This window comes from Micropterus salmoides, unplaced genomic scaffold, assembly GCF_014851395.1.
Source record: "Micropterus salmoides isolate LMB-PRFRI ecotype aquatic unplaced genomic scaffold, ASM1485139v1 Ms_hic_scaffold_1, whole genome shotgun sequence".
Classification (NCBI taxonomy): Eukaryota; Metazoa; Chordata; class Actinopteri; order Centrarchiformes; family Centrarchidae; genus Micropterus; species Micropterus salmoides.
This window is the reverse complement of record NW_024040040.1, coordinates 38,192,859-38,215,598: the sequence shown is the minus strand read 5'-3', so window position 1 is coordinate 38,215,598 and position 22,740 is coordinate 38,192,859. Positions and strand designations below refer to the sequence as shown.

Below are 22,740 nucleotides of genomic sequence, written 5' to 3'. Positions count from 1 at the left end.
TCAAAAAACCCACCAAAAGTAAACACATAAGGTAGACCCCTGGATATTATTGCTAACTACATAGCGATCCACTTGTGGGGCAAAGCAGCGCTCAGTGTGTGAATGTCGACAATTACATTCAGATTCAGGGTCTTTCAAAATATCCAACAGGGTTAATTCAGTGAATCCTTGATATGATATTGTATAAAAAACACCTAGAAACAACATACTAAACTTATTAACACTTACAGTATTAGCAAAAAAAATGTCTCTTCCTAAATCCTAATGTATCACTTATTTTGAAGGCATTGGGTGATGGGGGATTTAATTTCACTGCAAAGGACATGAATATGTACCTGAAAGCAGCCAAACCTGGCTACATCATTATCACTTTGAGTTAATGAGATTTTGTCGCTAACAGCTTTGTCTTATCTTAAAGGTCAGGTCTGTCGGTACAGCAACTCAACATAATGTATGATTTAAAAAAAAAAGATCTGGGAGACGCATTTGACTTTGTGTACATTTTTATTAACTTAATATGTAACTGCTCCAACAACCTGATATTCAGAAACTTCACCGTACTCCTTTGAGAAACACACTGAATCCTTAGAGCCATTAAAATGAGAATTTCCCAGAGGATATCAATAAGCTATCAGGTCCATTTTATCATCACTCAGTATGCTTACATCAGATATCTCGCCCACTCGAACGCTAGCCATGCAGAGCTTTTTCTCTAAGGAGCATTCCATTTAATGTTGCAATCTCCACCCAGTAATGTCATGAGCATGAGCATCCACAAGGGACAAACTCACACTGATAATGGGAACCCAATCACACACATTCACATTCCTTCTCACATGTTTCAGCATTGAGTGGAATGTTACATTAAAATGCTCAATGCATTTTGTCCATCAGCCACACGCACACACCCACAGCCTCATACACAGGGCATCATCAACACACATTTATCTTGCATTTGCAATTCTTCATTAAAGACATGAAGCCAGGGCAATAACACATGTTAGTTAGATTTGTTGGAAGCTCTCAGTGCTATAATGTGCATAGGTGTCACATTTGTGTGCGGTGCCTTTGTATATGTATATGCCTAGGGCCCACCCTTCGGCCTTTCAGAGCGTAGATGAGATTTAAAAAAAAAAAGAAGAAGAGATGTATGGAAGATGGAGCAGAAAACAGAAAACAGAGGGCGAAAAGAGAAGCTGCACAGAGAAAAAAAATATTTAAATATATAAATAAAAATAAAGGTACGGGGTGCTTTGTGTGGATTTTGTGTAACTTGCATTCAGTGCATGTTGCATTGTGTGATTACACAGATTTTTTTGTGCTCATGTTTTTGTGTGTGTTTTTGAATTGTACAAGGGTTTCTGTGAGTTGAGAGACATACAGGGCAGGAGCGGACGCATCTACTTTGTTGCTTTTTCGACAAAGATCCTTATTTTCTGGAAATTTCTTCTCTTTTTATTTCTGCAGCTTTCTGCAGCTTACACTCTCGCAACTAAAATATGAAGTGAAAAACACACTGTCATCCCCACTATTACTCGCCTGACCTGTCTTTACTTCAGTCCCAGAGGACCATTAACATGTCTTTTGTTGAATTGTTAATTGTAACTTTTAAAAGAACTATGTGCTCAGTGCTGTGTATGGATATTGTACTCCCATGTAGGCTCTTTATATTGACTGGAGTCTAATTTTGGCAAAGAGCAAAGGCAGGAAACAACAGTCTACATAGGCTGCTTGAACTCTGAAACAAAAGTCTGTCATCAGAAGTGGGTATGTACAGCATATTAATACTTTAATAAAGTTTTATTAAGACAGTATAGCTTCAACTTTTATTTCAATTTAGCATTTTAAAAACGGAAAGAACATACACAACACTTTGCTCTGTGTGTGTGTGTACATGTAATCTTGTATATTTGTCACAATGTTCAGAGCTATACAGATGTGAATGTAGAGGCAATGTGAACAAAAATATCCGTATGCATAAATATGTAAATACGTTCACAAACTTACATCCCATGTACACATAAATACATCCATACAAATACAGGACATGCATGTAAATATATGCAATTGCATATGCACAAAGTCACATACATGCACACATCCACATGCATGCAACCTTCAGCTCAAGGTTCTCCTGACAATGTCCCAGTACTCACTTAGATCCTTATCAGAATCTTTCAGTAAACTGGCTGCTCCCTCCATGTTCCTCCAGCCATGGATCCCTTAAGAAGCAAAACTGGCTTTCTCTCCTTCCAGTTGAGAAGTATCAATACATTAACCGAAAGGCAACCTAATGACAAAGGTGTGTAATCATGGGTACTGGTTATATTATCAGGGTCATGGCATGCACTTCTAAACACAAGGATTCCACAGCAGAACAATTCCACAACAAATTAATTATTGAACCACAACTACTACAATTATGTCAACACAAATGAGAGGCAGGAGGAACAGGAGTCACATATGCTCTACATAGAAAATTACATTGCGCAATCTTGTATCTAACACATTTGGACATATACATATGCCCAATCTCCAAATAGAGACCCACTGTGAGGTGGTAAGGGATGTGTAAGGCCATGTTCCCAAGCCACCTGGGTGAAGGACAAGCCTTGTGGACATCTAAAAAACACATATCTGTAAATATAAGCTAAAGCAACAGTGCCACACAGCAAGGTTGCATTAAAAAAGATCAGATCCTGTTCAAGAGGCATGCTCTGCACCCTCTATATATTCCCTCATGGTAGAAGCAAGTTGTGCATTGTCTATAATACTGTATTTTGGTGCAGCAAATGTATATTGCTGAGCCTTAAGAGTTGGATTGGGCATGAGAATAAAATAAAATAAAATAAAATCTAATAAAAATAATGTTATCCAAGGCAACAGGTGGTCTTGGATGGTACCATAATGATGCCATGATGGACTGACTTCTCCAACTAGTCCCAAGTGCCCACTTGATAGTGTTTCTTGTATGCCCATGAAATGATGTGGATACCTTGGTGTTATAAGAGATACGAGTAGCAGGTAAACACATCCGGCACTCCTAGGCCCCCTTCAGTTCTTGGGATAATATATTTTTTGTATACAATTCTGGGTTTGTTTATGTTCCAAAGGAAATGAGTGAAAAGGAAACTTATCTCTTTGAACCAACTGTCTTTAGAGAAATAGAAGAAAGTATGTATGTAAGCATAGGTCATATCTTCATTTTCTAAATGTAAGCTCTGCCTCATTGAGATAGTGGTAAAGCTGTCAATCTGTTCATATCATCCTTCACTGCATGGAGGATAACAGGGCCATGCAGACTAAATATTTCGGTCCTATACGTTCAACACTGAGGATAAAGTGAGAAATTTTGGAGTTATCCTTATATCAGTAACTGGAAATGTTTTGCATACAAGCCTTGTATTGCTCAAACTACAGTATAATAGCTGTAACATCAATGACAATGACAAATGTGAGCTGAAGTTTAGTCTCTGAAGGGTAAGATGATTATTATTATTAATTAAATCAGTCTACATTATTAATTATGTTCCTAGCCTTTTCATGTTTTATGGATTTAAAAGTAAAAGTGAATTATGTACTTACTTTATAAAGGATACTTAAATTATTCACATTGGATGCTTCGAGCATTTTTAAAACATGTGATGCAGATTTTCTGTATTCGTGAATCTATATACTACCTGTGCTCCAATTTGTGTTTGATTTGTAGCTCTAATTATGTACACCTGACACTATTTACCTAAAAGAGGGTGGACGGCAAAAATCTTTCATCCTAGACACTGAACAAGGCATTTGCCTAAACATTTGTGCTTAGTATTCTTCTGCATCACATACAAATAAATATACAGCAAATGAGAACTTCAAAAGATGGCTTTTACCTCTGTGTGTGAACCAGTTTTACCTCCAGCAAAAACATGACAGAGAGCAGCCCTTACCATTTGATCTTTGGCTGTGGCAGAGCACCAATTTCAGTTTCCAGCAGCTGCGGGTACATCAGACAGATTCCTCTCAAGTGAAAAATATAAAAAAATATAATGTGTAAACTAGTTATACCGAAAGCAAAACACCTTTCGTAGAACATATCCCATTATTTCCAGGTTAGTAAGATTCCTGTATGACTAGATAACTAATCCATTCAGCTCCATGTGCCAGGTGTGGAAACACTTGTTCAAAATCAGTTTTGAAATAATGAGATTTTATTTTAGTCTGCACTAGGAGGAATAAGCTAAAACGGTATTCTCACTATTTACAATTTGTCTCACAGACAGATTTTTAGGAAAGTTCCTTTACCCTGCTGGCACTAAAATACTTTTGTTCATTCATTCAGGTGTTTTAAACAAATGTATGCACATTTTAACAATTAAAATGTGTTCTTCCGCTTGGGTAAATTCCAGGATGGCTACTTTTTTGTCTTTGCTTAAGTTAAAACAGAATTTGTGCAATCTGCCCAACACTTGGCAGACCGAGAACAGAGCGTATTTGACATGCTGGGGGAATGCTCCAGCCAGTGGCCAGGAGGCATGGACAGCTCACTCTATGCGAGTGCCAATAATCGCGCGCGCGCGCACACACACACACGTACTGAGTGAGAGGGAGACAAAACGGCTTTGAAAACGCACACACAAAAAACTTCACTAGCTGCTAGTGTTATCCTTCCACACAAACAGACATCAGACAGATACACAGTTACACACTATAGCTGTAACTTAACCAACCTTGGGACTCTCAGGAGTTTGTGTGACTAAGACACTGTGGGAGAGAAACGACAAGCACAATGAGAAAGAGAGAAAAAGAAATATGTCACGAAGAAAAAGCGTAACCGCGGAAATAAAAGAGAAACAACAGCAAGACGCTGCCCTCGCAAACACCTTATTACTCCAACTTAATGTACTGTAAAGTGTTATACTCTTTTCCTTCGACATGGGCACCTGTGTGGCTATGAGTTGTAAGTGTTGCACTCAGGTAGACAGACATAGTGTGGGAATAAGACACATGCCTCTGTCAACACAACATATGACAGCATTATCCCGGGCAATGACGCATTACAGAGGGAACAGCTACCAGAGAGCTCACATTATGGGATGTAAATGATATGGCCTTCTCTGTGATGGATAACACTTTGTTCCTGTATTTCTTGTACAGTTTCTCGCACCAAACACCACTTTGACACACACACACACACAAAAAACTCACCTACCCCTCCACCAACACACACACACGCACATGCACACACGCTGTTTCCCATTAGCAAACCTTCTACCAACACCACCACCACGGACATCTTCAAGTGTCTCCTGTGGTAACCTATCTGAAAGGCTGCAGAAAGGTTCCAGGCTAATTCCAGCCGTTAATTTGCTGTTCTATATAAAGCCTAACTTTACACGTCAGCCTCGAGTGACTCTTATCAACTGAGTGAGCACCCTCAGCTCCTCAGCTCCCCTGCCCGTAATAGGTGGGGGCCAAAAAACTGCCTGCAACCTTGAAGGGAGGCGGATTCTCATCAGGGCATTTAAAGCAGGGAAAGATAGAGATGATAATTTAACGTTAATTAGCATCTTGTCTACAGGGGGTAAGAAAAGGAAGGGAAAAAGAAAGGTACTAAGGTGATGGGGAGAATGAGAGAGACGCCCAAGGACCCTGATGATAGTTCTCCTTTCTCTTGTCTTTCGATATATTAGCTCTGGTTCTCTGTTGGCCCCTGACTTGTTTCTTGCCTCGAGTGCTTTCACAAATTAATGACACTGTAACCAGAACATTAGTCGGGTAATGAAAGATGTGGCACAATCGGGCAGTGTGTGGGTACAATAGGCTAATAAAAAGGGATAATACATGAAATAAAAAGGGATGTTAAAATTAATAATGACATAATCCCAAACAGTTAAAAGCCAAAGACAAGGTCCCGGTCAGCATATTCTTTTAAAGTTATTTTTCTCCCATAATGAGTAAAACAACTAGACAAGCCATACAACAGAGGAGTCAGCAGCACTTGTGTAGATTAGATAAGACTTGCATATTTTCCAATAAAACTTAATTAGGGACAGACTTCCATACTCTAGCTGGATGTCAGCTGGCCTTGTTCACATTTCACAGATTTGCACCATTACTGGTACCTGTTATTTTTGCAGAGTGTGAGAGCGAAAACGAGAGAGAAGACGAGAGAAAATTGTCTGCCACTGCTGCATTTGTAAAGGTTAACTATGACCATCAAAAACCATAAATGATAGATAAATATAAACAACTGGTTAACCAGTGCTGCAGAATAAAGTCATTAGGGTGTAATGCAAGACCTGTGAGTGTGTGTGTAGAATATTACAGTGGTTGGCTTGCTGTGACTTGCGAGGCAATAATTGAGACCAGAAGTACCCATGGAATGAACCGTAACAACACTGCGCATACACAGCCTCATTATCCTGAACCACACTCATCTCTGGCCACGCTTGTTTCTTTCCTCTCCTTCTGTGCACCTCACTCTCTCACGTCCTTTGGCTCTCATTCCCTTTTTACACCAAAGATTATTTTATTGGCCTGGTGTGGTTACACGTTTTGACTTATGCAGGTCTCAATTAGAAGCCTGGTTCCTTGATGTATCAATCTCTCTCTCTGTGCATGAGGGTGGCTTAGATGGTTGGTCTCTCAAAGCTAGATCAAATGAATGATCCATAATTGATATATTATCCAATAGCCAAATTTGTATACAAGTAATATTCATACTGGTTGAAAAGAGCAATTTGATCTTTGCTGAGTTTTGTGGGAAAGGAATTAAAGGCCTGTCTCAAATATAGGCAGGGTGATTTAAATGATTTAAGCAAATAAAAGCCTAAAGTACTAAATTAAGTTTTACGGTAACTTGTCTACATGTAGCGCTTTTAGTGTTGTTCTTTACCTCTTTCATCAGCGAGCTAATCACTTGTTCACCGAGTGTCCTACTATACATAATATTCTTGTCAGACTTGTGTGTTGCTGGCCAAAGCACAGTCCTTTTTCTCGACCTGTGACTGAAGTGTGTTGACAGCCTGCTCTAACAGGAGCTGTTTAAATTTCTCCCTCTGTTCTTTCTCTCTCAGCTTCCTCCATTTACTCCTCCTCACTCTGTAAACGTGTTTATCCTTTCCATCGACTGAATATAACTGTCTTATCATCTACTTTAACTCCCTTTTTAGTGGTCTGTAACATTTGAACAGCCAATAAATATGCTAACAAAAATCCATAATGTGATAAAATCCTGAAATAATAACATTATAATGATAGCATTTTTACCGGTAACATTATAACGTTTGACATGACTGGACAAAAATTACTTTGTGAGATTGCCGCAGATTAATTGGATGTTGTTTTGCTGACAGCAAGTGAAAGCTTTCTTAAGCAGAGAGAAAAGGAGCTGGATATGCAGCACTATCAGCACTCTCATTTTAGGGTGGTCAGGTTATCGTCTCAAAATATTAAGATTTGCTGTAACTGAATTTTGCTACCAGCTACCTTGAGAACAAACACATCATGATGACAGTTTTTACAGTTATATATACAGTATATATGCCCAAAACGTGTGTAAACAGGCCCTTGTTCACCAACTGTACAATAGTAAATAGGAATAACTTTGTAAGGCTAATAGTCATGAAGGCTACATGTTTGCTTAGCCACTGATTTAGCCAAATCTTCTTTATATAAGCAGAAAATGTGTGTGTCTATATTGTCTTTAAACTGTGCACACATGAGACACTTTAGTTTTACCGAAGGAAAATTCACCGGATTAATGAGATAATTTATTTGATGGAAACATTTCTCTCTTCATTAGCCTGGATGCTGTAAATGATCCTATCAACCGCTTCAGGCAAGACACAACATGTGCTATCACAAGTTAACAAAAGCTCTGTGAGTCAAAGTCAGTGCACACACATATGTGAATACATTTGGTGGTGCGTGTGTGTGTGTGTGAGTGAGACTGTGAGAGAAAGTGGAAAGAGCTACATATGTTTGTGTTTTAGGTTCTTGTTGGCTCTACTGAGAGCAAGACAATTGTAGTTTAACTACTAACAACAGAAACTTCTGTATTATAGTATATGGCCCTTATTTCAGCAGAACTTCAGTTTATCATCAGAATTGTTCCAGTTTCTTCCAATATCCGTAGAAATGAGGTCTATACAGGACGATTCCACACCTCAAGATTTACGTCCAATGCCAATGTTGAGTGCCAACGTTCTTGCTTCGTTCAAGGCAGCTGTCTCTCTGATGATGTACAGCACTAACAAGCTTTAGCATACACTTCATCCAAACTGTGGCTATATAGTATGTGCGTCGGAGAGTGATAGATGTGTGTTTTTATCAGTGTCTGCATCTGCACAAGGGCTTGTTTGTGCAAGTCTTGTGCCATTGGTTGTTTGCAGGTTGTTTACGCTGAAAGGACTGATGCTAAATCATTAGTGAAGGGTGCTAATTCTCCTCTAAAAGCTGCGATTCCAACACTAATGGAAACAGTGCTCAACAGAGTGAGTGAGAATACAGGGGCAGAGAGTTGCGGTGCAGAAAAAAAGGAACTTTAAAAAAGACGGAAAATAGTCGGATTGGAAGCGAAGAATGGGAGAGAGGCAAAAATGGAGCCTTGGATTGAGAAATGGGATGAGAGTGAGAACAAAAGGAGAGTATGGAAGGAAAATGTGGAGTAAGAGGAGATGGATAGATTCTGATAATGCGGATGCAGAAGATGAAGGGGAGCTTTGGAGAGAGGAACTTACTTAATATTGCATGAGTGTGTGCGTTTCTTTGAATGGTGTCTTTGTGTGTTACTGCATGCGTCAGCACTAAGCTCTCCAATTACTTTATCTACTCATTTTGTGAATGAGCGAACGCTGGACAGACATAAGCTCTGTGTGTGTGTGTGTGTGTGTGTGTTTGCAGGCGCAGGATGTGTTTAAGTGAAAGACAGGTGATAAATGGACAGAATACATGAAAGAGATGAGGAAGGGGGTCAAACAATTAGGACAATTACTGCCCAAGTTCCAAATTAGGGGTGTCACTGGTGGCAGAATATAATTCCCATTTAACGGTTCATTTAGCTCTAAAATGCCAGCCCTAGTGAAATAGATGAGATCTGGATGGGGAAAACATGGAAGTGGAGGAGCAGCCAGTGTGTGCCTATGTGTGGATAGCCATGCAAATGTGTGTGTGCCTGTTGTTCCCAGTGAAAATGCTGTTGACGGTGTAATTTGATGAAAGCTGACAGCTAATTTATGAAGCATATTTTTGGGTAAATGATTTTTCCCAGTCCTACTTTCTCAGTCATTCTAGACTGGTAATTGGATTTCCCTAACTTGCAAGGTAGTGAATTAGGAGTAAACTAGTTAATGAAGGACTGACTGAATGTCTGTATGTGTGTGTGGCTGTGGGAGGTGTGTAAAAAAAAAAAAGAAAAAAGGATATTAAGAAAGTGTGTGTATTTGGGCGTATGCACACACTTTGTAGGTGTCGGTGCCATATCTTAGCACAGTGGAGGTTTTGATCTGCTGCACTAATACCCAACTATTAAGCCTAACCACATATTGCTTAATTTCTACTCAATCAAGGACCATGTCGACACACGTACACACACGTACACACACATTTAGGCATACATCTAACAAACCTGCAATCCTCTCTCCCTCATGCTCTTCATGCTTCCTCCCGCTCACTCTAATTGCCAGGAGAGTCTTGTCTTTATGAATCTATCCCTAAAGTGGGTCTGTGTGTGTATGCGTGTGTGTAACTTTGTGTGCATGTGTGTTGGCCAGAGGAAACAGAAGAAAATGACAGAAAACGGTCCTGACAATGATAGCAAGCTTGTTATTCTCATAGTGAAAAACACGAGGCACCCCTAATAATACTATGCACACAAACACGCGTGCGCACGCACACACATACATACACAACACACAGGTGTCTTCCTCCAAATAGGACATTAGACTAAATACCAAGCTTTGACAGAGACGGAACAAAACAAGATTAAAACACAGCTGTGAGGCATCCACTCTACTTTTTGCTACTGAATAAAAATGATTCCAAACGCTGTTGAAACTCCACTAAACCCAACCATAACACAAATCAAACATATCTAATCCAGGGCAAACCATGTACATCTCAAAAATTTTGCAAGTCAGCCTAACTAATCCAAACCAAACTGACACAAAACCCTACCAGGCCTTGCTCAAGTACATTACAGCCAAAAAACACAGAGCCCAAACACATCTAATGCAAATGAATTTAATCCAAAATAATCTACTCAGAATGAGCCCAGCCAGTCCACAACTCATTTCCAATGGTCTGTTTCAGCACTCTCATCTGTAGAATTAGTGCTAGGCAAAGACAGGGCGAATGCACCAGTTGAAACATAAAGCTGGGTAAAAATGAAAGGAAAAGAACAATACACAGCGTCTTAGAAAGATGTTGGGCCACAACAAGAACAGCTTTAAAGCTCCTTGGCATCGATTCTGCAAGTCTCTGGAACACCATTTTCCCAAAATATATCCCCATGTTTGGTGTTTTTCAAATATCCATGACCACTCATTCTGTGAAATAGAATACTTATCCATGTAAAAAAAATCATTAAATCTACACTTTCCTAGTTAATGTATTTCTCTAGCAAACAAGCTGCAACTCAGGTTGGCGTAGGAAGGACGGTACCTTTTGCAAGAGAGTAATCTCCTCTAACATAAAATTTGTAGATTAAAACAATACATATTTGTGAAACAAATTTCCATGATTTTTCCAAATCTTTTTGAGTTCTTTTTCAGGTTGTTTTTATGACAGTAAGTCATAAAAGCCTGTCTAATTTGTCTCCCTTCTGTAGTATCCTCAGGCAGGAGGAGATGGGGAGAGTGTGTTGTTGCTAATACGAATTTCCCATCAAATTCTGCCTATGTGACAAAGAAAAACATCCTGCCTGTCTCAGTGCAGTGTACTTCAGTCAGTGGTGAATAAAGATGTCATCCTCAGCCTTTACCTGGAGTGTTGAGCAGTCTGGACATGCGACAGCTGTAGGCGATTTGCTGCTCACAGTATTCTGCACTGGTGGTGATGGCTGTCACCTGGAAACACAAGAACGGATATGTATTTTCATTTTATCTTATTCAGTCAGACAGGTCAATTTCATGTAAAAACTAATTACTGAGCTGCAAAGTGCACTGTAATGTTGTTTTAATTTAGCTACCTGCGATTTAGAGAAGCTGAAAATGAAACAAGTGATCCACACAAATGAGGAGGGAATATAATTACAGGATGGCTATGCTACTCACACCCTGTCATCTCATGGAACATAGCAGTCTTGTATTGCTGTCACTGCTCATAGGAGTTTTGAAAACTGTCAAGTTCACACACAGTTTGCGTTTTACTGAGAGTGACAACTGTAATCTATGACCACTCACCAGAAAGATTAAGCTATTGACTCCTGAGAGAGCAGATTCAGGTAGTCTGAGTTGTATGTAGCAAAACCACAGCAGACAAGTGGTGGAGGGATGAGGTGAAATACTCATGTTAGATTATCATGTTAGAGGGCTGTAGCTGAAACTGGGCAATCGAGGTTCACTTGAGGAACTTCTCATTTCTCAGTTTCTACATCCTCGATTCCTTTCCTTGCATCCACATGTCTTAGTCCCTACCACCCGAGATGTGAGCGGAGGAGGCGAGGAAGAGCCACAAGGAGAGAGGAGTTTAGGGTGCGAAAAATGAAATGACATGAAATGAAACGTCCTTGCTTCAGAGCTGTCAATTAAATATGACGTGTGGCATAGCTGCATCATCTGTCCATTGTTTTATTATAGCCCTACCCCTATATTTTATAATCGCTGCCTGAAGAGCATAACAGTGTTCATGACAACTTATATATTTACTTTTTTATTTAATTCACAATGTGGCATAATGTGACAAGAATGTACGGATGTCATATTTTCTTCTTATTTAACACACACACACACACACACACACAGTAAATTAGCGATGAATGCAAGATGATGTTCTTGTTGATATTGCCTAATAAGAAGACATTAGCAGCTGTTTGCACTAGTCATGTCACGATTAAAGCAGCTGAATTAGTGTGATGTGGGGATCAGCTCTGACATTATCTGAATGCGCATGTATGCATAAATCACCCACACGCCACCCACCCGAGGTAATTATTTTCTCAGATTTAGAGACCCGCACCCGCGTCGACATTTCACTCCACCTCTACCGGTCCCCGTAGGCGGCATTGCCTTTTCAATCATGTCGAGCGGTGCACGCTTTCCAGGTGATTTCTTTATTGCGTGTTATACTGATGTATGAGTGTTTTCTTTAGATTTAGATACTTCATTGTCCCAGAGGGAGATGACTTTATTTTAATCATTAGAGAGGCTGCTGTCAGTAATTTTAAAGGTTTTCATGTGCGCAGTTATGTCACAGCAAATATCGTGGGACATTTAAACAGCAAAACTAAAAACTGTAGTTATAGACAGAGCAGACTGAGGAAACTCTCCAGAGGAAACAGAATTAAACTTTTAGCTTCTGAAATGCATTTTTAGATGCTCTGATGGAGCGCAGGAATTATATGGACGGCGGCTGCTTTACTCTAAACAATTTCACTGTATGAACATGGACTGTGTGCGACCCTTTAGATATGTAAAAGAACACAGAGCATTAATTAACCGTATTTCACCTATTTCTTATTGGAGACAGTGGAGAAGACTGTACCTTACTCAATGTAAGACCTGCCTTTAAGTGCGGGATATCAGCATTTAAAACAACATTGATGTCAACTGTATTGATTGAGTTTACCTGTCAATATGAAAGCACATTTTATAATTCAAGGACACAATTTGCAACAAATAAAAATATCCCATGATCAATCCTTGTGCTCCTCATGCCTCACAAGAGGATGTAGATACGGAGTCTCTTAGCATGAAACCAAAAGCCTGATGGGTACAATTCAAATACATGAAAACCTCTGTTTACCTCATTATATATAAATATAATGGGGTTTTTTTAATCGTGTTTTTTGCTATTGTATTTTCCTATAACAACATAACTTTTACTTTATGGACAGGCACAAATACACAAATACACTTTTAATATACATTTTGTTTTTGTTGGATTGAATATAATCTAAAATGCAAATGTTACACTAAGTGTATGTGTTACCTGGTCCATAGAGGCACTGTAGTTGACCTGTAAGACTGTGCGCTTCTCTCTACTGGAACCAGTCACTGCAGTTTTGGGTGGCAGGTTGTTCATGACTGTTGTCCACACTTTGTCCTCTACACACACAGACATGTTAAACAGAATGATTATTCAACTTCAATTCATTCATCAGCAAGAATAAAATCAGCACGGTGTAGTAAACTATTTAAGTGCGTTTACACAGATTACACACATTTACACAGAGTAGATTCACCCCCATGCTAATAGACTGTATATCAACACACACACACGCACCCAAAACACACAGAAAACAGCAGTTTAGGCGGTTCATGGCAGTGAAGTTCTTTCTGTGTAATCTAAGTTACAGCTATGAGACTGCAGGGTTTAATAGGCACAAGAGCCAGTCACTCAGGCATCTCCCTGTTCATTCACACTGTCACTCAGGGAATGTGTGTGTGTGTGTGTATTTCAGGTCTCTGAAATGTGTGTATGGGTGAGTGAAAGAGAAACTCTTAACATTTCTGAGGTGTGTGAGAGTGTGCTATTCAGCGTGACTAAGGGGCTAGCCAGCGGAGTGCAGTGACATTTCATTAAAAGCGTCGCCTTTGCTCTGCTGTTCCAGGCCATCTACTTATTCCACTGTGTATGTGTGTGTGTCAGACCAATGGAGCACTCTTAGGCTTGCATAACAAGCCCGTTTCATATGTGTTTGTTGTATGTGTGTGTGTGTGTGTGTGTCTGTAGGTGTGTGGGCGTGTATCTGTGTGTCTGTGTGGGTGCTTCTTCAGAGTTAAATGTCAGTAGCTGTGACCGTGTTGCCATGGAAACCCAAAGTATGGCAGGTTAAAAGTGCTGCTGTTTGAGGTTAAGAATGAGGAGGGCTGGTGAGTTTTCTTCACACACAGGTCACTGGGGCCAGATAGAGTAGGGAATTGTGTGTGCGTACACACACACACACACACACACACACACTGATGCACCACAGAGGAAAACTCACACAGAACAGGCACAGAAGGGTGATTTCAGGCACACACACCTGTCATGTTACAGTTGACTTTGAATGGGCCAAGGGATCCGCTGCCGTCAGGGTCGATCCAGTAGGTGTCAGAAGACCTGCCCAAATGCTTATAAGCCTCACAGGATGGCTCATAGATAGCTGTGGGTGGGGCAGGGGCAAAGAGAAATAAGGGGGGAAATGAGCAGTTGGAGGAGGAGGAAACACGACGAAAAGTCCAGAGCCACTGAGGTTGCAATGCTCATTATACACCTGCAATATGTTGGATGAGGCTAAGTGACAATATTAAGTATAAATAAGTTTATTAAATTGTTTTACAGGTTTATTTTATACACATTGTTTATACTGAGCAAACTCAAAATTAACATGAACAAAAGTGGTTGTTTATAATAAGAGTTTATAAGATTTTGGTCTTGTTAAATGCCTATAAGTGGAACACATCTCTCTTTGAACATCAGTTTGCCATGTTGAGATACTTTTATTGGAAAATATCCATAGTTTGTGACAATGATTTCAAACATCACTGTTGTTGGATGGAAAATGGAGAAGCAACTTTGCTCTTCTAAGATCATTAGTGGGGTAAAAAACCCAAAAGGCTGATAAACATGCAGGTGGGCCGATATTTGCATGGCAGGACTTCTCATTTTCCATCCTGACGGTGACGCTGGATATCTTGGGTACGGCTAGGAATCACAGGGTAAGTCATGACTACTATTACCATATGCTGCCCACAGTAACAACATGACAATAAAGATGATACAGCTCTCCAAAGATAGCCTGCATCAATTTCTCTTCATGCGTTTCCCTGCCTGCATTCTATATCCACATTTTAATATATTCTTGTTATGTAATGGACCAAAGATTAATTAAATTGTAGAATTTCAGAATGGATCTAAAATAGTACATCAATGTCCGAAGTAGCTTTCTTTTTTCAAATCTTCCAGAAGGCAATTTCATGCGGTTGCCAGTCTCCATTCAGCGCCTGTCAAGATGTTATGTCTTGTCCCACACACTCTAGCAATCTATCTGACAACATATTGATGTTATGTTTGTGCTGATCTACACACAAACAGACAGAGAGGGGAGGGGAGGAAGAATTACACTTCTAAGAAAAATGTCAGAGTGCGACTTGGGAGTGAAACTTTCTTGATTGAGGCTTAACACTTAAAAAAACTGTTTTAATCTCCCTTAGTTTGCTTAGTCTCTTTTTTACTGTTTCTATTTTTTTCACAAATCTCTTCTTCCCATCCTTTATTTCATCCTCATTTTCTCTTTCATTACATCCTACTTGATTATTGGTCTTCCTGTCTTTGATATCCCTCTGCTCATCCAGGAGTTTAGTTATGCAGTGGCTTGCCGAGAGGACGTACCCTTCAACAAAATCGACCCTGCTAAACTATCTCACAAGGATCTGCACAGAACTACACAATACTTCTGGTTCAAAGCCATTGGTCAAAGACTGCAACACAATGGAAGTTGAACAACCACAACAATTTCTCCTAGGATTGGTTGGACACAGCAGAAAGATTCAAAGGCCAACAGAGAAAGCCAGAGATATTGCATTAAAGGGAATGTGATTCAGATATAAGTGGAAAAGTTCAATTTACCTTCAGAGTACAATGCCATACAATATCCAGATAAAAGCAGTAAACATCTTGTAACATCCACGCTTCACTGTAACCTTCACCAGAACTGAATTGCAGTCAAAAAATTTACATTTTAAGTAGTATAAAGGATGACATCGGTAATCTATTGATTATAACTGGGAAACCAATCAAAGCCAATTATTTTTAAGATGCTACAATATAGAGTAAAATATGATGGTGTATTAGGGCCACTGTAGATCCCCCATCCCGCCCCCCAAAATTTCCGGGGTAGGACGTAGTATTTTAAGAAAAAACTAAAAATTTATGAGATTAATGTAGTCACTTTCTAAGAAAAAAAATAACTAATATTCTCTGAGATTAAAGTGGTAAATATACAAGAAAAAACTCACAAACTTTCAAGAAATAAACTTTAAATTTTTTTTAATAAAAATGTGTAATAATCATTCAAAATCAGCAGGGGGACATGGAGAAATACCATGTTGTTTCTTGCAGATTGCTGGCACAGTTGGAATTTAGAATATGGAAGTTGTATTTTCAACCATAAAAAGTGTGTAAGCTAAGAAATCTAACTAAGTGACGTGTTCTGTCTTTCCATCTCCAATCTATCAAGTTTCTGCACTGTGGACAGTCCAGAAAGTTAGCCTTTTTAGTTTACCACCCACATTACTCCCCTCCCCACAATTTTTTTTTTGTATCTACAATGGCCCTAATATCGTCATAGTGAGCTAATAGATTCAGCATGTACATTTTTTTGTCTCCAAGCATAAGAAAGTAACTCAGACTTGATTAAGCTTTTTACTGTCTGTGCTGTATTTCCTTTCTGATGTTAAAATAAAAACTCTTCTGTCCCTCTGCAATGCTACATCCTGAACAGTGTTGAATTCTCTCACTTTATTTTTATTAAATCTGTTGCTTTATGTTTTAACAATATTTCCACAACCTCTCTCTTTCATCCTCTCTTAAAAGAGAACAATATTTGTGGCATATGGGAGGAGGGGTGGCATTCTCAAATATTTAAGCCTTTAAAAAAATAAAAACTCGTCTGCCTTTTCTCTCTTTCTGACTCTGTTCTCTTTGTGTGCTGGTGTTTTTGTTTGGGTTGCCTCTTCTCAGACCAGAACAAAACACACAGTGCAGAATATCAGAAAAGCCTAGCCTCTGAACACTTCAAAAGTTCATCTGTCCCTCTGCTGAGGATTGTGGCTTTGGAAGGAGAACTAGCTTAATCACTCAAAGGCGAACCGAGGAAGGTCAAATCAACACAAGGAACAGAATAAAGTGGTGTTCAAGATGGGGGGGGGGGGGGGGGGGGGGGTAAGAACACACAACTGCATACACACAGTCACACACTTACAAGTGTGGCAGGTGGCTCCAGTGTATCCTGTTCCATCACAGGTACAGCTAAAACTCTCCCATGTCTGTTTACACCGCCCGCCGTGTTCACAGTGATTAGGCATGCACCTGGACAGAGAGGGGGGGGGAGATTATTTTTAAACATCTAGAAAACATGCAATACCTTATAAAGAATGGAAAATATAAATATCTGGAGTATGTAAAGACGAACATAAGCACACACTACTTAATTCTATACCATCACCATACTTCAGATAATTTCTGATATTGATATGAATGTAAATTATTAAAAGTATTAACATCTGCCTGCTAAATATCTGTCACATTTGTGAAACATTTACATATTCTTAATGAAATACCCAAGAAATACCTTTAAACATCAGTGTGTCTAGTGTGTCATTTACTGTAGGTTTAAAATGTTAACTGTCATGTTGACCACGAAACATCAATCTGGTATAAGGGATATATATAAGGACTCTCCAGAAACTGGACCCAGGTGATTCAGTCCGTTATGCGTCAACAGAACTTACACGCTGAGTTTTGCCTCTAAAGTCCCTTTTGCTATTAAGGGCTTTGTTCATGAGCAATACATATCAGGATTGATGCAGAGAGGCATCAATATCCCACTGAGACTGCACACAATAATTTCTGTCATAATTATTATACCCAAAAGTGAGAGTAAATATTTCAGTTGATTAAATATTGCAATCAGAAAGCAATGTCACCACCTTTAGCTATTGTTACATGGATGACTAGCCAGCCCATTGCATTTTTTTCTCACTGTTTTGGCCCTTTGTTCACATTCAGACAACCTATTTTTTTCACATCCAATTATGGTGCTTTTTAGACAACATGTTCAGAGTGGACCAATCTAAAACATTGCTGTTGAGTAAAACATGTGGACAAGAAAAAAATAGACATATCTCAAAATTGTGACACATATCAGCAAAAAGATGAGATGTGATTGCTTATTTTGAGTGCCAGCAACTAGCCACAAAATACAGGTGTTTTCGTTGATCACCATTTGACTGAACATGCAGGTGCAACACGGCAGGAATTACTGGTGACCTTGGTTAATAGGTAGCAGTTATGAGCTGTAATAAATCATTATTTTATACATTGTGTGACAACAGACACAAAAATATATCAATTAGAACAACTAAATTGACACAATTCTGCATGAGGGGACAGAACTGAAGTGCTGATTGTCTATGCAGATAATGGTTGTAACACACTATTATGTGTTTCTTAACCAAAAGAGGAGGAAGAATTTGACTGTTACAATTCAGTTCCCACATTTCAAAAGTGGATTTAGGAGTAGAGCCCGACCGATTTATCGTTTTGCAGGTATTATTGGCTGATATAAGTTACTTGCAGATATATCTGCAACGGCGTTCTTAACAACCGATATGACATTTAAAAAAGAAACAGAGAGTCAGATCCTTCCCTCATGTCATGAGTGTTGCATAATTTGCCCACCAGAGGGCGCGCTGCAGCTCCTCTGTTAACAACACTGCAGCATCACAGAACAAAACATCAGCTGACCGAACTCTACTGGAGCTCAGCGCTGGAGTTCTGACGATCTATGCTGCCTTGTCGAAAAATGCTACCGTAGCGCAAATCGATAGCAGAGTCTATCGAGTCGCTCTGCCCTATGAAAAATGCTACCTTATGTTTTCCCTTTTTCAATCCCATGAAGATATAACTCTCACAGTATTTTATGACATTTTCTGTTTTTTGATTAAAATATAACATCATTTCAGGGGTAGCGTATTCTGATAAACTAATATCTCCTATCAAATAATGCTCCCCCTACAGAATCAGATCACAACCGCTAAGTAGCACATCTCGATAGGTAGCATAAATCGACAGAACACCGGCTCTGCCAGAGCTACGGAGAGTAGCTCCTGGTAGCTCTCACAGTCATTGTCCCCGGTGAGTTTTTGTCACGTCAATTACGTGACTTAAATAATAATAAAAATAGCCCTTATCACTCTTCAGAAACCAGACTTGATAACCCTCTCGTTTTCCACTGCACTCTCCAGGGTAACAGCAGCGTGTTAAATGTTAGGCTATGCTGCTGACAGATTTATTTCTGAAACAGTTAACGCTGCCTGTTGCTAAATTAGCCACAAAGCTAATGCCGTGTTTATCAGTGGAGGAGGCTAACAATAATGAGCGATTAAACTGTAGTGTCTATAGTTACAGTCGTATATTTTGTTGTACTTTTGTTCAAAGTACTATGTCTAACAATAAAAGTTTATTTTTAAACTGCATTATGTCATGGTGTCTTGGTGAGGTCTCAACATAACAAACAGGGATATATATAACTATATTAAAAATTCTCAAAAATCAAAATCGGTATCAGACTTAAATATCCCATATCGGCCGGACTCTAATTAGGAGTGTAGTGTAAGTATGCAGTATTATCCGCCTCAGTGTGAACACAGCATTAAGCACATAGCAGTTAAGATATCACAATTTTTCTTGTTGAAATTTGAATACCAACTCAAATCCTGAATACATCAAAGTTGTGTGGTTGCGCAGGCCTGGTGGGGATGGATCCCAAAGCAATGTAGTCTTAGAGACACACACATATACTCACGCACAAGTTATGCGATTAAAATATCTGAGTATGCTTATTTGAATGAATCAAAGTGATGTTAAGAGGAAAGCCAGCTGGAGGAAAAACAAACACTGACTCACAGGAGCTACAGGGGTCCTTTTAAAAAGCAGAGTTCTTCTTTAGTCACTTAGGGAGTCGGGCAGTTAAGCAGCACAGAGACGTTCCATCTCTTGAGGGATACCAGGCGATCACTGTTGTCAAACCTCCAGTAACTATGAAGCTGACATACAACTGTGGGCTTGTTCATAAGATATATGATGACATTTTCGTACGTCTCTGTATATCATCACTCACAAGCACTTACATTTTTTGTGCTTTGCAAGCTTTCAACACTGAAGTGACAAATTAACCTATGAATGTACAAGTATGTCAAGTAGGTGCTGTGGCAACAGAGGTTTTGAGCGTTATAGAAGAAATTAAATGCAGGTGTGTTTTATGAATGTACCGTACTGTACGTGTACTCTTAAATATGTGTGCATGCAAATAAGCAGTGCGTACAGTGAGGAAGAGACATAGCTGCTGTAGAAAATATAGAAAAATGACATTTGCAAATTAACCTTCCGCCTCTCTAAGAATATCTTGGCTCCGAATGACTGAGAATCTTCATAGACATCTAGCCATCACTTGGTTGAGTACTTCAGGCCAGCTTTGTTTCTTGAGCATTTAGTCTGTTTCCAGTGTGTTCTCTGCCTGAACCCAGATTAACGTTATTTGTCTATCTCCTTTTTCAAGTTGCCGAAGCCGGTGTGTTTTGCCCTGCTTGGAGAATCTCTAGGAGAGCTGATTGCCACTGCCCCTGCTCACATCTCACCTACTACCACTTTGTACTAGTTACTCAGTCCTCTGTGAATAAACTCTTTACTTTGACTGGCCTTGAGTGTTCTGTATCCGCACCCCGGTCTTTAGTCTTACTAAAACCTAACAATCAGCTTGCTCTTGAGTTGAAATAAGCAAAATTTTCTGTCCCACGCACTTGCCTTAAGGCCTGTGGTGACTGACCTTTTGAGGCTGTCGCACCTAGACTATGGAATACTCTGCCGGCCCCCTTACAGTCTGCTGATTCTGTGGATTCTTTTGATAGGCAGCTAAAGACTTCTCCATTTAGACATCCGTTTGGGAAACCTTTATGCACCACGTCTCCATCTCGTGTTTTTATTGTGTATTTTAATTGGCGTACTGTGTATTTTTTCTCACACTGTATATTTCTTATGCATTTTATTATGTACTCTGTTTTTTTATACATTTTTAATATGTACTCCGTTTTTAGTTTGCATTTTTTCTTCATGTTGTCGTCGGGTGGCCACTTTCTTTCTTCTTCCTTGTGTGCTACTGAATTTGTAAAGCACTGTGTGGCTTATGTCTGTGTAAAGCGCTATACAAATAAAGTTTTCTTACTTACTTAAAAGTGAGCACTAATCCCACCCTTTGGTGTTCAAAACGTATCAAACCGTGACTCTCTCAACATGCTATTGCATGTACTGTAAATGAAGAAAGAAATGAATATGCCTGTGATCAAAGTATGTCATGATGCATTGTAGCTTCATCAGGCTAACAAGTGCAGATAAAATGGCATTGTGCCTTCACAATGGGCTGCGATTGATGAGCACAGAATCACAAAAGACACAATGATCAGCAAGCTGTGAGCACTGGAGTATACCGATTATATATGCTCTACCTGTGTATGAGGAAAAAAAGGAAAATCTATGAAGAGAATGGAGCCCCTCTAGAGTGTGTATGCTTTTATGAATCATTAACATATCCATGTAGCCATGTGTTGTTGTGGCACCCTTAAAGAATGACAGTGACATTGTGGAATATGAGAATGTGCATGCACATAGCCTTGCCCCTATGTTTGTCAGCAAGAGAGTGTGTCTGTTGGGATGAGTGTGTGTTTTGCTTCTTCCACCATCTCTGCCTAAACAGAATCCCACAGTGGAACGGCATTGATCAAAAGGAGGTCAGACAGGGCTATTGAACTGCCTTCAAAGACATTCTGATTAGTTAGATGGTACTGCACCCATTCATCTTCCATGGCAGGAGAGAGGGCCCCCCTCAAGTACTGCAGGGCTGATACACAACATTTGAATAATAAAGATGGGCAATACTGCAAGCAGCAAGGATAGGAAACTGTTGTGGACAATTGAGGACCTTCACAACACTTTGTTCAAGAAATCTGACCACAGTCAGCTTGTTGGCAGCAACTCAATGCACCACAATCTACAATAATAATTTCATTCTACATTACATCACATTAGCATTGCAAAAGAATAACAAATGATAACAAAAGGTTGCTTCCTCATAGTGGTGAACCAACAGAAAATCATCACTCCACTCTGCAGTTACAGTCAGCTCTATGGAGCTTTAGAGTGTCTTTTAACTCCTTGTCTTGGTTTTCCAAGCTACAGCTAGCGTTTTAATTCACTCTCACTGCTCTCATAGCACTGTTTTCAGCTACAGGAGGCAGCTGTTTTTAGTGAGAGATTGCTAAAAACCCACTGCCTAGGGCAGCAGGCAGATACAGTAATTGACTAGCTGGCGAACATCACAAGTTTAGCAACTTATGAGCCAGACATTTCTCTCAGGAGTTGGTGGAAACCATATACGGAGTTGAATGTTGGACATACATTTGTCAGTTGGACAGAAACACAACTCCAAACAAATCTTAATATTGCTCCCTGTCTGATGGTGTCTCAAGTGGGCAACTGTATGCTAAGTTCGGCATATCAACTTAAAATGTGATAATATTTCAGAATTGTGTTCAAGACTTGTTTATCACTGCCCCCAAGAGCCCAAAATATCAGTTATTAAAGGTTCAACCCTGCAACATATGCTAAAGTACTTCTATAATAAAAGGCCAACTCCCAATGGTCCCGAATACTTTCGGTGGTCACTCAGTTTCTATATAGCCATCAATCAGATGACTTCATGCGTATAAAATAGTGCTTTGGCCGAAGGTCTTAATGCTGTTACCCCGGTGTTACAGTTAACAGCTTCAGTCCTGT

At 39.5% G+C, this 22,740-nt stretch overlaps 1 protein-coding gene across 1 annotated transcript in view; it reads right to left on the bottom strand.

Moving 5' to 3' along the window:
- cntnap2a (contactin associated protein 2a) overlaps positions 1-22,740 on the bottom strand; it is a 387,477-nt gene that overhangs the window by 97,127 nt on the left and 267,610 nt on the right. Inside the window, exons 12-15 of the mRNA XM_038726358.1 lie at positions 17,114-17,220; positions 14,174-14,293; positions 13,138-13,253; positions 10,970-11,054 (exon numbers count right to left, since the gene is read on the bottom strand). Of these exons, the coding sequence (XP_038582286.1) occupies positions 10,970-11,054; positions 13,138-13,253; positions 14,174-14,293; positions 17,114-17,220 (428 nt within the window). The remainder of the gene's footprint in view (positions 1-10,969; positions 11,055-13,137; positions 13,254-14,173; positions 14,294-17,113; positions 17,221-22,740) is intronic.